The sequence below is a fragment of the Amblyraja radiata genome, chromosome 5 (assembly GCF_010909765.2).
Source record: "Amblyraja radiata isolate CabotCenter1 chromosome 5, sAmbRad1.1.pri, whole genome shotgun sequence".
NCBI classification, from domain to species: domain Eukaryota; kingdom Metazoa; phylum Chordata; class Chondrichthyes; order Rajiformes; family Rajidae; genus Amblyraja; species Amblyraja radiata.
Genome location: NC_045960.1, coordinates 16,810,946 through 16,827,811, shown reverse-complemented (window position 1 = coordinate 16,827,811; position 16,866 = coordinate 16,810,946). Strand labels below are relative to the sequence as shown.

Below are 16,866 nucleotides of genomic sequence, written 5' to 3'. Positions count from 1 at the left end.
TAATTTGACTATTTTACTGTTTTGACTATTTTACTGTTCTTTTTACAATCCATGTTCTCGGGGTATCTAAATCTAAATTTTATTAGTTATTTATGTTATGACATCGGTTGGAAGCTGCATACCAAATCTCGTTGTGCTTATGTGCAATGACAATAAAATATATTATTATTATAATTATTATTATATTATTATTATTTATCTTGCATTAAATTTTGAAACCTTCACTTGTACACTGTGGACGGCATGGTTGTATTAAGTATAGTTTTTTCTTTGACTGGGTAGCATGCAAACAAAAGCTGTTCACTGTCCCTCGGGACACGTGACAATAATAAACTAAACTAAAACAGCAGCACCTACAGGAAGCCCATGCCATAACAGTGAGAGCGTGCAAACTCCACAAAGACAGCAGCCGAGGTCAGGTTGCAACCTGGTTTTTTCTGGTGCCGTGAGGCAGTGAAGTACTTGTTACTCCCATGTCGATTGAATTAATTGTTTGAAAGACACAGAATGGAAACAGGCCCTTAGGCCCACGTTGACCATCGATCACCCCTTCACACTAGTTCTAAGTTATCCAACTTTCTCATCCACTTCCTACAAGCAATTTGCAGAGGCCGATTAACCTGCAAACCCGCACGTCTTTGGGATGTGGGAGCAAACCAGAACACCCGGAGAAAACCCACGCAGTCGCAGGGAGAACGTGCAAACTCCAGTCAGACAGAATCCAAGGTCAGGATCAAGCCCATGTCCCTGGTGCAGTTAGGCAGGGTGTCTAGCTGCTGCACCACTGTGCCATCCATATTATATATATATATATATATTGCATTGGGCAGCATGGTGGCACAGTGGTAGAGTTGCTGCCTTACAGCACCAGAGACCCGGGTTCAATCCTGACTGTGGGTGCTGTCTGTACGGAGTTTGTACGTTCTCCCTGTGACCTCGTGGGTTTTCTCCGGGTGCTCCAGTTACCTCCCACATTCCAAAGACGTGCAGGTTTGTAGCTTAATTGGATTTAGTAAAATTGTCTTAGTTTCCGTGTTTAAGGATAGTGCTGGTGTACAGGAATCATTGGTCTGTGTGGACTCGGTGGGCCGAAGGGCCTGTTTCCACGCTGTATCTCTAAACTAAACTATTAGTAAATAAATGCAATGCCATTGCTATTGGAGGAGAGATTTATGCTTTGTAACCCCCCATCCCCGTCACAAAATTAAGGTGTTTGTAATAGCACTCCAGTTTTCACTCTCTTCCCCCATTTTGAACCGTCCTCTCCTGATGTGTGAAGTATTGCCTCTCATTGTGTTACCGTCAGCAGAACGATGGTTGCCAGCATTCCTTTACTTCCGGGGACCCCCTTGCCTTCATACTATGCATTCCTCAGATCCAGTGTTTCATAGTTATAAAGTATCACAGCACGGAAACAGGCCCTTCAGCCCACTGAGTCAGTGCCGACTGTCAACTACACATTTACACATCCGGATTCCTCCCACATTCCAATTAACCACACTGTTTTGTAGGTTAATTGGCTTCTGTAAATTGTCCCTAGTGTGTAGGATAGAACTAGTGTACAGGGTGACGCTCGGTTAGCCAGAGGGCTTGTTTAACGCTGTTTCTCTAAATTAAGCCACATTTACATTGGGTCGTGAGACAATGGGCTAAATATTGTACTGCTTATAATATTGCTATAGAAACAACATCGCTTGGGGTCACATCCTCTGGGTCTGTTAGACATTGATTTCCACAACCGCGTGACAGTCAGGGTTTTGTGCTAGTTAGCAGTGTGATTAGTTTGATTTTAAATATAGTTTATTGTCACTTGTACTGTACAGTGAAAAGCTTCTGTTGCGTGCTAACCAGTCAGCGGGAAGACTATACATGATTACAATCGAGCCGTCCACAGTGTACAGATACAGGGTAAAGGGAATAACGTTTAGTGCAAGATAAAGTCCGATCAAAGATAGTCCTAGGTCCTCTAATGAGGTAGATGGGAGGTCAGGACTGCTCTCTAGTTGTTGATAGAATGGTTCAGTTGCCTGATAACAGCTGGGAAGAAACTGTCCCTCAATCTGAAGGTGTGCGTTTTCACACTCCCATACCTCTTAGCTGATGGGAGAGGGGAGAAGAGGGAGTGACCGGGGTGAGATTGGTCCTTGATTGTGCTGGTGGCCTTGCCGAGACAATGTGACATGTAGATGGAGTCAATGGAAGGGAGGTTGGTTTGTGTGATGGTCTGGTCTACATCACCCACAATTCTCTGCAATTTCTTGCGATCTTGGATGAAGCTATTCCCAAACCATGCTGTGATGCATCCCCATAAGTTGCTTTCTATGGTGCATCTGTAGGAGTTGGTGAGAGTTGCTGGCGACATGCCGAACTTCCTAAGCCTTCTCTGGATGTTCTTAGGGAGTTAATGCACACAAATAAATGCAGGGAGGGTCTGTCCCTTCAAGGAGCAGGGCAGTGGGCCTGATTTATATTCTGTATCACTGTCTAATCTGAAGAAGGGTCCCAACACATAATATCACCTTCCATGCTCTCCCGAGATGCTGCCTGTCTGACACCCCCCCCCCCCCCCCCCCCCCCACCCCACCCCATATTTACTCCAGCTTTTTCATATCTCTAGACATGCAATGCTAAATCCTCTACTACCTTAGAAGACTGAGGAGATTCACTACATCAACAAATACAGCCAACAACATTGAATTCCAGTACGTGCATATCTCTGAAGATCTAATCCGGTTGCAACACATCGATGAAATCATACAGAAAGCCAATCAACACCTCTGCTTCCTTGGAAGATTGAGGAGGTTCAATAAATTGACCAACACTCTCTTGAACCTCTCCAAGTGTACAGTGGAGAGTATATTGACTGGTTGCATCATGGCCTGGTTCGGCAATTTGAATGCCCAGGAAATGGCAAAAAAGTTGTGAACACTGCCCAGCCATCACGGGCTCTGACCTCCCCACCATCGAAGGAATTTGCCAGAGTCGCTGCCTCAAAAAGGCAGCCAGCATCATCAGAGACCCACACCACCCTGGCCACGCATTTGTTTCACTCCTGTTATCGGGAAGAAGATGTAGGAGCCTGAAATCTGTAACGTCCAGGTTCAACTGCAGCATCTTCGTAATAGCCATTGAACACTACAAAACTAAGGACTGTCTTTGTTTGCACCAGGAATTTTAGCTTTGTTTTTGCCTTATATTGGAGTTATTCATTTATTTTTGATTATTATATATTATCTACGAATATTGTATACACAGCCCTGTTACGCTGCTGCAGGTAAAGACTTTTATTGGTCACCAATATCCACCCATCACTAGCCAAGCTTTGTCCTGCCCCTCCTCTCTTCCAGCTTTCTTCACCCCCCTCACCCCCCTTGCAGTCGAAGAAAGGTCCCGACCTGACACTTCACCGATCCATGTTCTCCAGAGATGCTGCCTGTCCCAGCACTTTGCCTCTGTTTTTGTAAACCAGCAGCTGCGGATTCTTGTTTCTACTCTTTCATTGCTCCTCTGTCAATACATACGACAATTGAACACTTTGCCTCCTTGGACCGACCTGGTCAAGATCCAAACATTTGACCATTGTATTCCAGCCTGAAGCAATGGGTCCAGGTTTTGCTGAAGTTGGTGTCCAACGATCAAATGATCAACCCATGAGTTAACTTTGTTTCTTCATCAATCAACTAAAATTTCATCACTAACCTCCTCAAGTGCCAGAGACAGGGAGCCATACGGTGTGGAAACAGGCCCTTCGGCCCAACCTCTCCCACACCGACCAATATGTCCCATCTACACTCGTCCCACCTGTCCGCGTTTCTCCATAACCCTCTAAAGCTGGCCTATCCATCTAAATGTTTTGTAAATACTGTGATAGTCCCCGCCTCAACTACCTCCTCTGGCAGCTCGTTCCATACACCCACCACCTTTTGTGTGAAAAAGTTACGTCTCAGAGTCCTATAAAAATTCCCCCCCCCCGCCACCCCCCAAACCTGTGTCCTCTGGTTCTCAATTCCCCTACTCTGAGCAAGAAACTCCGTGCGTCTATCCGATCTATTCCTCTCATGATCTTATACAATACACCTCTATAAGATCACCCGCCATCCTCCTGTGATCCAGGGAGTCTCTCCCTCTCCTCAAACTCTTCCTGCAGACTGAATGTTTTCCAGAAATCTTCAACTATATTTATTATCAGCATTTGAATGCACGGAGTCCTTGCGACCCTTCGGCCCCGAGTCCTTTACGCAGGGTAGGGATATCAAGAGCAGGTGCTGTGTATATGGAGTTTCTACGTTCTCCCTGTGGTCACGTGAGTTTTCCCCGGGTGCTCCAGTTTCGCCCACACTCCAAAGATGTGCAGGTTTGTAGGTTAATTGCCTTCACGAAAAATTGTAATTTGTCCCTGGTGTGTAGGATAGTGCGAGAGTACGGGGTGATCGCTGGTTGGTGCGGAGCCGGTGGCTGAAGGGCCCGTTTCCATGCTGTATTCTTAAAGATGTAAAATCAAATCGACTTTCCAGCGTATCGCAGGTGTCAGTACTTGATTTATAGAGAATTAATAAAGAGCCTTAGAGAGAGATACAGCAGGGAATGAAACCCTTCAGCCCTTCAAATCCCTGCTCAACACCAACCACCTGTTCACAAGGATTCCTCCTTCATCCTATGGTTTAATCTGCACCCATGGCCCTAGGACAAACTGTTTAGTTTAGAGATACTGCATGGAAACAGGCCCTTCAGCTGCCCGAGTCCATGCTGACCAGCGATTCCCGCACACTAACACTATCCAACACACACTGGGGACAATTTACAATTTTTAATCAAAGCCAATTAACCTATAAAACTACGTCTTTGGAGAGTGGAATGAAACCGGAGCACCCAGAGAAAACCCACATGCCACAGGGGGAACGTACAAACTCCGTACAGACAGCACCCATAGTCAGGATCGAGTCTGGGTCTTTGGCGCTGTGAGGCAGCAACTCTACCACTGCGCCACCATATAGTTCTAAACCCAACACTAAATTTCTAAACTTCGGTTTTCAGTTCAGTGTGTGGCAGGTCAAGGGCCTATTTTTAGACGAGCAGTTATCAAAATCTAATGTCTCAGATATTTCGAGCACTCCGAAGCCGGCAGGGATGTCACAGAATTAGAAACGTCTCATGTCACCACCCTATCGTGTCCTTGGTAACAAGGCGATGGCCAAGAAAAGCCGATCTGCTGAGGGCACAGGGATCCAGTCACCCACAGCTCAGCGTTTTGTGGAAGCCAGCTGTCATTGGTGGGGCTACGGCTCAAACGGAAAAGGCAGCTTACATCACCCATCTAAATCTGGCCACCGAGAGAGAAAAACCTCCCAAACTATGGGGCATTCACAAGGAACTGTGCATGCCCCTAATGGCGCAGCAGTAGAGTTGCTGCCTCACAGCGCCACGGACCCCGGTTCGATCCTGTCTACGGGTACTGTCTGTACGGGGGTGTACGTTCTACCCGTGACCTGCATGGGTTTTCTCCGGGTGCTCAGATGTGCTCCCACACTCCGAAGACGTACAGGTTTGTAGGTTAATAGGCTTAGTATCATTGGTAAAATTGTCCCTGGTGTGTGTTGGATAGTGCTAGTGTATGGAAAAATCACTGGTCACCACGGACTCAGTGGGCCAAAGGGCCTGTTTCCGCACTGTATCTCTAAACTAAACTAAAGATGGGGGAATCCTGAGCTAAAGACAAAGTACTTGAGTTAGTCAAGCATAAGTTCATAAGTTCTAGGAGCAGAATTAGGCCAACTGGGCCCATCAAGTCTACCATAAGACATGGAGCAGAATTAGGCGGCACATCGGTAGAGTGTGGCCTTAACACCACAGACCCGGGTTCGATCTTGACTGTGGATACCATCTGTACAGAGTTTGTACTTTCCCCATGACCTATGAAGTCTACTCTGCCATACAATCATGGCTGATCTATCTTTCCTTCTCAACCCCATTCTTCGTCTTTCTCCCCATAACCCCCGACACCCAAACTAATCAAGTACCAGTCAATCTCCACCTAAAACTAATCCACTGACTTGGCCTCTACAGCCTTCTGTGGCAATGAATTCCACAGATTCACCACCCTCTGATTAAATTAATTCCTCCTCATTTCCTTACAAAAGCTACGTCCTTTTATTCAGAGGCCGTGCCCTCTGGTCCTAGACTCTCCTCCTAGGGGAAACATCCTCTCTACATTCACTCTATCCAGGCCTTTCACTATTTAGTAAGGCAGCATCTCTGGTGAACACGGACAGACATTTTCGTAAGACATCGGAGCAGAATTAGGTGGCATGGTGGTGCAGCAGTAGAGCTGCTGCCTTAGAGCACCAGAGACCTGGGTTAGACCCGGACTACATGTGCTGTCTATACAGAGTTTGCACGTTCTCCCTGTGGCCATGTGGGTTTTCTCCAGTTTCCTTCCACATTCAAATGACGTATTGGTTTTTTAGTTTAATTGGCTTTTCAGTAAATTGCAAATTGTCCTTAGTGTGCAGGATAGTGCTAGTGTACAGGGTGATCACTGGTCGGCACAGAGTCGGTGGGCCGAAGGGCCTGTATCTCTAAAGTCTAAAGCAGGGGTTCTCAACCTTTTTCGTCCCATTTCCCCCTGGCAACTTTAATAGCACATAACTTATTCATGAACAACTAATGATAAACAGATACCAGTATACCAGAACCAGACAGTGAGAAAAAAAAATGTACACATACAGAATCAACAAATTTACCCCCTGGATAGGCAAAATTTACCCCCTGGGGATAAGTTTCCCACACATTGGGAACCATTGGTCTAGAGAATTAGGCCATTCGACCCATCGACTGCTTCACCAATCAATCATGGCTGAACTCTTTTCTCTCTCAACCGCCTCTTTGATGCCCTTATTAATCAAGAACCTGTCAATCTCCATTTTAAAAATACCCAATGACTTGGCCTCCACAGCAGCCTGTGGTAATGAATTCCACAGATTCACCACCCACTGACTAAAGACATTCCTGCTCATTGAGATTCTTCTTCAGACAGATTGTAGGTGGGGGTGGGGGGGAGAAAGAAATCTGGAAGAGTTGGGGGAGATGGGCAAAGCTTGGCAAGTGATAGATGGATGGAGGTGAGGGGAGGGTTGACTGACTGATGGGTGGACAAAGGCCTGGGATGAAAAGACAACAAGCTGTGAGGTGAGAAGAGAAAGGGCATGAAAGGCAAGGCCAGGGGAATGGACGTAGGGGACATTTTGAGCCATAGAGACATTGCTTTGTACAGCATGGAAATGTGCCATTAGGCCCAACCCATCCCTGCTGACTGAGCCAGCTGAAATTGATCATCAAAATAAATGAAATCATGGAGATAACAATATTAACGTAAATATCAAAAGGATGCTGTCAATTTACAAGTGGATAGTGAATCAAAGGGAAGTGAAAAAGTTCAGCTGAATGCCCCAGTTTTATGAAGATTGGTGGCAAAGTTAAAATAAATGGAGTGCTATCTGACCAAGGCCCGTGTAAAACAGAGGAATTGATAGAAGATAGAACAGTACAGGAACGGGCCCTTCGGCCCACAATGTTTGTGCTGACCATGATGCCTTGCTAAACTGATCTCATCTGCATGTACATGACCAATATCCCTCTATTCCCTGTACTTTCATACACCTTACTAAAAGCCTCTTAAATGCCACTAGCGTATCTGCTTTCACCAACCCTAGCAGCGCATGTAGAGAAAAAAAACTTGCCCCACACATCTCCATAAAACATTCCCCCTCTCGCCCTGATAGCTCTGCCTTCCAGTGTAGGACATTTCCACCCTGGGAAAAAGGCTCTGGCCACCTTAGGCCCTGGTGTGAATTGGTACACAGAATGTGAATTGGTACAATTTTATGATCCACCTTGTACTGGAGTTTGACTTGATTCTATTTATTTACTTATCTACTTTTATATTTATCTATCTATTCATTTATTTATTTATTCATTTGGCTATTTATCCATCTATTTATTTATTTATTTATTTGTTTGTTTATTGTATTTGGTTTGATGGGGTAACATTGAAAACAAAGCTTTTCCCTGTGCCTCAGTACCAGTGACAGTAATAAATATACACCATGGAGTCACAGAAGTAGCACGAGGTGTGCTGACCCTAGAGCCATCTTTAGCATAGTCTGCACGTCGGTGTGAAATAGCAGAGGTCTACATCACATTGACACACCCTTGCCCTCGCCTGAAGCCACCAGCTAACCATTGGTATGATCCAGCCCACGGGGAGCAAAAGCAAATATGTGTAGGAAGGAGCTATGGGCGGCACGGTGCTACTGTGTCACAGCGCCAGAGATTCAGGTTCGACCCTGACCACGGGTGTTATCCGCACTGAGTTTGTACGTTCTCGCGGTGACTGCGTGGATTTTTTCCGGGTGCTCCGGTTTCCTCCCACACTCCAAAGACATACAGGTTTGTAGGTTAACTGCCTTTGGGAAAAATAAATTGTAAATTGTTCCAAGTACGTAGGATAGTGTACAGAGATCGTTGGGCCAAGGACTCAGTGGGACGAAGGGACTGCCGATGCAGATTTGTACCGAAGATAGACACAAAACGCTGGGGTAACTCAGCGGGTGAGGCAGCATCTCTGGAGGAAACAAATGGATGACGTTTTGGGACAGAACTCATGGGGGACTGGAAACCATAAGTTGCTATAGTCGAAAGACATGTAAAGTGCCTTGGACATAGGTGGGAAAGGATTGGACAGGGGGGGGGGGGGGGGGGGGGGGGGGGTTCCGAACCAGAATGGTTCCGACCCGAGACAGCACCTATTCCTTTTCTTCAGAGATGCTGCCTGACCCACTGAGTTACTCCAGCATTTTGTGAAAAGCAAAGATACTGTGGGAAGAACTGAGCTGTTCTTCCATCTTGTCGTGAACATTGGCAGTATTTCATTCCATGGCAAGCGAACTTTACTCCAGTGAGGTTGCCCTTCGACACCAGGCTAAACATGTCTGGCTCAAGTGGACCACAAAGTCAATGATTTGAACACCTGCATGTCTTGTTTTGGAGGGTTAACAATACAGAATGCTGGATCACAGTAGTTAACCTTATAAACAAGTACATGCGACTGACCTTACATTTATGCTATCAGAAATGATATAAAAATGGTGCATTTCTTGAGTCTGCAGAGCAGTTTCTTGCTTGTTTGTTCTCCTTGTCTGACAAATTTAGTTTAGAGATACAGCATGGAACAGGCCCTTCGATCCACCGAATCCATGTTCACACTAGTAATTCCACTACACACTAGGCTAGGGGGCAATTAACCTACAAACCCACACATTTTTGGGATGTGGGAGGAAACTCGGTGGAAACCCACATGGTCACAGGGAGAACGTACAAACTCCGTACAGCCAACCCCCATAGTCAGCATCAAACCTGGGTCACTGGCGCTGTGAGGCAGCAACTCCACCGCTAGGCCACCGCGCCGCCCTTTTGCAAATATAGTAAACCGTCACATCTCGTGTCAATTATTCTGACAATGTTGCGTTAAAACTTTGTAAAACCTGTAATCTGGTCCCAAGAGGGATATTGCGCTCAGTTCTGTTCACCAAGCAAGGATGGTCAAGACACAGGAGAGGGTGCAGAGATTTACAAAATGGCAGCCGGGATGATAGTCCAGAGAAAACGGGATCCGTTTCACGGGCGTGAAAAAGAGACGAAAGGGGAGTTCTAGAGGTATTCGTGGTCTGGAGTCATTTAGTCAGAATAAGTTACAGAACTAGGCAGAATAAGTTACAGAACTGGTGCAGCGGGAGAGTTGCTGCCTTACAGCACGGCAACACAGGAGACTGACTACGGGTGCTGTCTTTACAGAGTTTGTACGTTCTCCTTGTGACCTGCGTGGGTTTTCTCCGAAATCTTCAGATTCCTACCACATTCCAAAGACGTACAGGTTTGTAGGTTAATTGGCTTGGTAAAATTGTAAATTGTCCCTAGGATAGTGTTAGTGCGCGGGGTTCGCTGGTGCCCGCTGGTCGGTGTAGATGCGGTGCGCCGAAGTGCCTGTTTCCACGCTGTATCTCTAAACTATAAACTAAAGTAAATGTCAGATGGAGTTTAATCCAAGCAAGTGCGAGGTGTTGCACTTCAGGAGAAAGTATATAGTTAATTACAAGACCCTTAACAGCATTGACTTCAGGGTCTATGTCCATAACTCCCTAAACGTGGTGACACAAGTAGATAGAGGTAAAGTAGGCGTATGGTATTCTTGCTTTCATCAGTCGGGGCATTACGTATAAGAGTCAGGAAGCCAACATGCAGCTTTATAGGAATTTGATGAGGACACATTTGGAGTATTGCGATGGTTGACACAAAACGCTGGAGTAACTCAGTGGGACAGGCAGAATCTCTGGAGAGAAGGAATGGATGACGTTTTGGGTCGAGACACTTTGTGCAGTTCTGGTCACCCCGATACAGGAAGGATGTGGAGGCTTTTACCAGAATGATGCCTGGATTAGTGGGCATTAGCTACATGGAGAGGTTGTACAGACTTGGATCGTTTTCTCTGGAATGCGGGAGGTTGAGGAGAGACCTGATAGGAGTAAATAGAATAACGAGAGGCATAGATAGGGTAGACAGTCTGATCCTTTATCCCCCAGGGTGGAAATATCTTAAAACTGCGACCTCTTGTATTTGATAAGAGTGGAAAGGTTAAAGATGTGTGGATTAAATGTATTTATTTACTTTGTAAACACAGAATGGTGGGGTCCAGGAACACACTGCAGGGGGTGGGGGTGGTGGAGGCAGATACCATAGTGGCATTGAAGAGGTTTTTGGACAGGCACACGGATATGCAGGGAACAGAGGGATATGCATCACGTGAAGACAGGCAAGATGATTTCATCTTGGTATATGTTCGGCACAGACATCATGGGCAGGAGGGCCTGTATTTGTGCTGTACTGCTCCAACCATAGAGAAGGGGATTCCCCTGGCAGAAGGCTTGAAGATAAAGGATGCAGACCTGTGGTGATTGAGAGAGAATAGTGAATGGCTTGGATAGAGTGGATGTGGAGGGGATGTTTCTAGTGGGAGAGTAGGACTAGAGGCCATAGCCTCAGAATAAAAGGGTGTACCTTTAGAAAGGAGGCGGGGAGGAATTTTGTTGGTCAGACGGTGGTGAATATATGGAATTCTTTGACACAGAAGGCTGTGGCAGCCAAGTCATTGGATATTTGAGGCAGAGATATATAGATTATTGATTAGCAAGGGTACTAAATGTTACAGGGAGAAGGCAGAAAGGAGAATGGGGTCAAGAGAGAAAGATGGTGGATTGGCAGAGCAGACTCGATTGGGCCGAATTGCCTAATTCGTCTCTAGACTTTAGAAATACAATGCAGGACCAGGCCCTTTGACCCACTACATGCTGCCCAGTGATCACCCGTACTACACATCAAGGACAATCTACGGAAGCCAATTAACCTACAAACCTACACGTCTTTGGAGTGTGCGAGGAAACCGGAGCGCCCGGAGGAAACCCACGGAGTATGTACAACCTCCGTACAGGCAGCACCCGTGGTCAGGGTCGAACCCGGGTCTCTGGCGCTGTGAGGCAGCAACTCCACCAATCTGCGTTACAATTTATGATCTTCCTGTGATTTCTTTATACTGCTGCATCAACTCACCTGCTAATCTCCAACGAGTGCACACCATAATAACTATCCATCCTGTATTTCCCTGGCACACCAGTCTGGTCAATGTAGACGTCATCTTTATACCTGCCAATAAAACACAAACAAATCTGTTACACTGGGTCCAGGCAAAGAGGAATGGCCCAATGTTCATCATTTTAGAGGCGGGTTGGATAGATATTTCCAGGTGGGACTCTTCTTCAGATTCTTCTGTCCATTCACCTCTGGCCCCTTTGAGGACATTGGACCTGTTCTATGGAACTGATGCACTACAATGCTGAGAACTATATTCTGCACCCTTCGTTCTAGCTATTGTACTTGAGTTTGAACCAATTGTATCTATGTATGGTGTATCTGATCCGTTTGTATAGAATGCAAAACAAAGATTTTTACTGAACCTCAGTAACCGAAATGTATTCCCTCCACAGATGCTGCCCGACCAGCTGAGTTACTCCATCAATACGTTTTGCTCAAGACTCCAGCGTTTGCAGATCCTTGTGTATTTATGCTTTTAGTGATGTTGCAGGAAGAAGCAAAAGGCAATAGTCATCCCCAATTAATCAGAGTCTTACAACATGGAAACAGATAATTTGGCCCGACTAATCCATGCTGACCAAGATGCCTCATCTACACTCTTGCACCCATTCGCATTTGGCCCATATCCCTCTCAACTTTTCTCATCGACGTACCTGTCCAAATGTCTTTTAAATGTTGTTACAGTCCCTGGCTCAACTAGTTCCTTTGGCAGCTCGCTCCATATACCTAGTGTCTTCAGGCTCCGATTAAATCTTTCTCCTCTAAACTTAAACCCATATCCTGTGGTTCTTGATTCCCCTACTCTGTGTAAAAGACTGCATTCGCCCTATCAATTACCCTCGTGATTTTATAGGGTCTCTAGAAGATCACCCCTCAGCCACCTGCACCCCAAGGATTAAAGTCCTAGTGTGGAGGAAGTAACTGCAGATGCTGGTTTATACCGAAGATAGTCAAAGTGCTGGAGTAACTCAGCGGGTCAGGCAGCACCTCTGGAGAAAAAGAATGGGAGACATTTTGGGTTGGAACCCTTCGTCAGAATAAACTCCTAGCCTGTCCAATCTCTCCCTGTAGCTCAGGGCCGCAGTTTCATATCTGTTTATCATTGACAGGACAGATGTCCAACAGTGCTTTGATCTTTTGTTGGCCTATAAACTTTTAGGACATCTTGAGACTCTGTTTATGGATTAGGTTAATTAACACTATGTTCGTTATAAAATAAACATAGTCCCAAATATATGCTTACATGGTTTAAACACAGTTGAAATGGTGAGGTGTGGTTTCACATAGGTTGGAATACCTTTGCTCAGTATACTATATGGTATGGAGAATGGATAAGAGGAGGAATTTCTTTAAAGAGTTTATAGTTGAGATACAGTGTGGAAACAGGCCCTTCAGCCCACTGAATACATGCCGACCAACGGTCACCCATACACCAGCATTATCCTACACACTGGGTACAATTTTACTAACGGCAATTAACCTACAAACCTGGACGTCTTTAGAATGTGGGAGGAAACCGGAGTACCCGGGGAAAAAAACCCACGCAGTCACAGGGAGAACATACAAACTCTGTACAGACTGCACCCGTAGTCAGGATCGAACCCTGGTCTCTAGCGCTGTAAGGCAGTAACTCTACCGCTGCGCCACTGTGCCACTTTCAAAGACTCAGAAGACAAGAAATGTCAAGGAGTTCATAGAGTCCCGGCCGTTTGCGGGAGGAGTGGTGGAGGTAAAGACTCTGCTGGTAAAGCCTATTGAGTCAGTATTATCAGTCATATCGATGATAGGGCAACTAGATAGACACAAAGTGCTGGAGTAAGTCGGGTCAGGCAGCATCTCTGGAGAAAAGGAATAGGCGACGTCTTGTGTCGAGATCCTTCTTCAAATATCCTCTCAGCCTGAAGAGTCTTGACCAGAGTTACTTAATCCTGTTCTCCATGGATGCTACCTGACCCGCTGAGTTACTCCAGCATTTTCTGTCTATCTTCAGTGTAAACCAGCTTCGGCAGTATCTTCCTACACATTAGAAGGGTAAACTCAGCAGGTGAGGCAGCATCTATGGAGCGAAGGAATAGGAGATGTTTCGGGTCGAGACCCTTCTTCAGAATGTGGGGGTGGGGAAAGAAAAAAAAGGAAGATGCGGAGACAGTGGGCTGTGGGAGAGCTGGGAAGTGGAGAGGAAGGAGGGAGAAAGCAAGGACTACCTGAAATTGGAGAAGTCAATGTTCATACCGCTGGGGTGTAAACTGCCCAAGCGAAATTTACACCCCAGCGGTATGAACATTGACTTCTCCAATTTCAGGTAGCTATTGTACTTGAGTTTGAACCAATTGTATCTATGTATGGTGTATCTGATCTGCTTGGATAGCGTGCAAAACAAAGATTTTTACTGAACCTCAATAACCGAAATGTATTCCCTCCACAGATGCTGCCCAACCAGCTGAGTTACTCCATCAATACGTTTTGCTCAAGACTCCAGCGTTTGCAGATCCTTGTGTATTTATGCTTTTAGTGATGTTGCAGGAAGAAGCAAAAGGCAATAGTCATCCCCAATTAATCAGAGTCTTACAACATGGAAACAGATAATTTGGCCCGACTAATCCATGCTGACCAAGATGCCTCATCTACACTCTTGCACCCATTCGCATTTGGCCCATATCCCTCTCAACTTTTCTCATCGACGTACCTGTCCAAATGTCTTTTAAATGTTGTTACAGTCCCTGGCTCAACTAGTTCCTTTGGCAGCTCGCTCCATATACCTAGTGTCTTCAGGCTCCGATTAAATCTTTCTCCTCTAAACTTAAACCCATATCCTGTGGTTCTTGATTCCCCTACTCTGTGTAAAAGACTGCATTCGCCCTATCTATTACCCTCGTGATTTTATAGGGTCTCTAGAAGATCACCCCTCAGCCACCTGCACCCCAAGGATTAAAGTCCTAGTGTGGAGGAAGTAACTGCAGATGCTGGTTTATACCGAAGATAGAGTCAAAGTGCTGGAGTAACTCAGCGGGTCAGGCAGCACCTCTGGAGAAAAAGAATGGGAGACATTTTGGGTTGGAACCCTTCTTCAGAATAAACTCCTAGCCTGTCCAATCTCTCCCTGTAGCTCAGGGCCGCAGTTTCATATCTGTTTATCATTGACAGGACATAGATGTCCAACAGTGCTTTGATCTTTTGTTGGCCTATAAACTTTTAGGACATCTTGAGGCTTTGTTTATGGATTAGGTTAATTAACACCATGTTCATTATAAAATAAACATAGTCCCAAATATATGCTTACATGGTTTAAACACAGTTGAAATGGTGAGGTGTGGTTTCACATAGGTTGGAATACCTTTGCTCAGTATACTATATTATATGGAGAATGGATAAGAGGAGGAATTTCTTTAATGAGTTTATAGTTGAGATACAGTGTGGAAACAGGCCCTTCAGCCCACTGAATACATGCCGACCAACGGTCACCCATACACTAGCACTATCCTACACACTGGGTACAATTTTACTAACGGCAATTAACCTACAAACCTGGACGTCTTTAGAATGTGGGAGGAAACCGGAGTACCCGGAAAAAACCCACGCAGTCACAGGGAGAACATACAAACTCTGTACAGACAGCACCCGTAGTCAGGATCGAACCCTGGTCTCTAGCACTGTAAGGCAGTAACTCTACCGCTGTGCCACTTTCATAGACACAGAAGACAAGAATTGTCAAGGAGTTCATAGAGTCCGGCCGTTTGCGGGAGGAGTGGTGGAGGTAAAGACTCTGCTGAAGCCTATTGAGTCAGTATTATCAGTCATATCGATGATAGGGCAACTAGATAGACACAAAGTGCTGGAGTAAGTCGGGTCAGACAGCATCTCTGGAGAAAAGGAATAGGCGACGTCCTGTGTCGAGATCCTTCTTCAAATATCCTCTCAGCCTGAAGAGTCTTGACCAGAGTTACTTTATCCTGTTCTCCACGGATGCTACCTGACCCGCTGAGTTACTCCAGCATTTTCTGTCTATCTTCAGTGTAAACCAGCTTCGGCAGTATCTTTCTACACATTAGAAGGGTAAACTCAGCGGGTGAGGCAGCATCTATGGAGCAAAGGAATAGGTGATGTTTCGGGTCGAGACCCTTCTTCAGAATGTGGGGGTGGGGAAAGAAAAAGAAAGGAAGATGCGGAGACAGTGGGCTGTGGGAGAGCTGGGATGTGGAGGGGAAGGAGGGAGAAAGCAAGGACTACCTGAAATTGGAGAAGTCAATGTTCATACCGCTGGGGTGTAAACTACCCAAGCGAAATTTACACCCCAGCGGTATGAACATTGACTTCTCCAATTTCAGGTAGTCCTTGCTTTCTTCCCTCCTTCCCCTCCCCTTCCCAGCTCTCCCACAGCCCACTGTCTCCTCCTCTTCCTTTCTTCTTCCCACCCCTCACCCCCACATCAATCTGAAGAAGGGTCTCGACCTGAAACATCACCTATTCCTTCACTCCATAGGTGCTGCCTCATCCGCTGAATTTCTCCAGCATTTTTGTCTACCTTCGAATTTTCCAGCATCTGCAGTTCTTTCTTAAACATTAGAAAGGTAAATCATCAGTTCAGCTGCACCCAGAGGTGCTGTGGGCATAGTGAGACTCCCAGCTAAACAAAATACAGGCAGCAATATGACCTCCCAACCTTAGACAACATGGTGTCGTGCAAACAAACATTTCCTGGTATCGGTAACACTGGTAGACTTAGCGTGGCTAATTTTAACTGGGAGTGGGCAAGCGATGCTCCCTCTGGAGCTTAAATCCCGACTACTGGATCTACGCTCAACATCCTCACGGAAACATTAGTTCGGATTAGTTATCACCCTTTGTATTTCCCCAAAGGCAGGGTGATTAAAATGCTCCGCCGTTCACACTCTAATCAAGCTCTCTTCATGTAATGGTGGACACAAGATACTGCAGCATATTTCCCAATGCTGGTCACTACCAGAGGCTGGTCATTATAAGGAGGCGGCTACACTTTACTGCGGTGGGGAAGATGCTGCTTGGGACCTTTGCCAAGTCCAAAGGTTCTGTGGGTGAGAGAGGGCCATTAACTTCAGCCAAAGACCAGGGTTTGGGTCAGGGTGCAAAGGGGCAGGGGTGAGGACAGATGCTGATCTACAAAAGAACACACAAGAGCTGGGGCTGGTG

At 45.9% G+C, this 16,866-nt stretch overlaps 1 protein-coding gene across 1 annotated transcript in view; it reads right to left on the bottom strand.

Annotated features, from left to right (window-relative positions):
• Positions 1-16,866, bottom strand: part of myom2 (myomesin 2) — a 115,418-nt gene that overhangs the window by 71,596 nt on the left and 26,956 nt on the right. Inside the window, 1 exon segment of the mRNA XM_033020675.1 lies at positions 11,659-11,751. Coding sequence (XP_032876566.1) covers positions 11,659-11,751 — 93 coding nt within the window.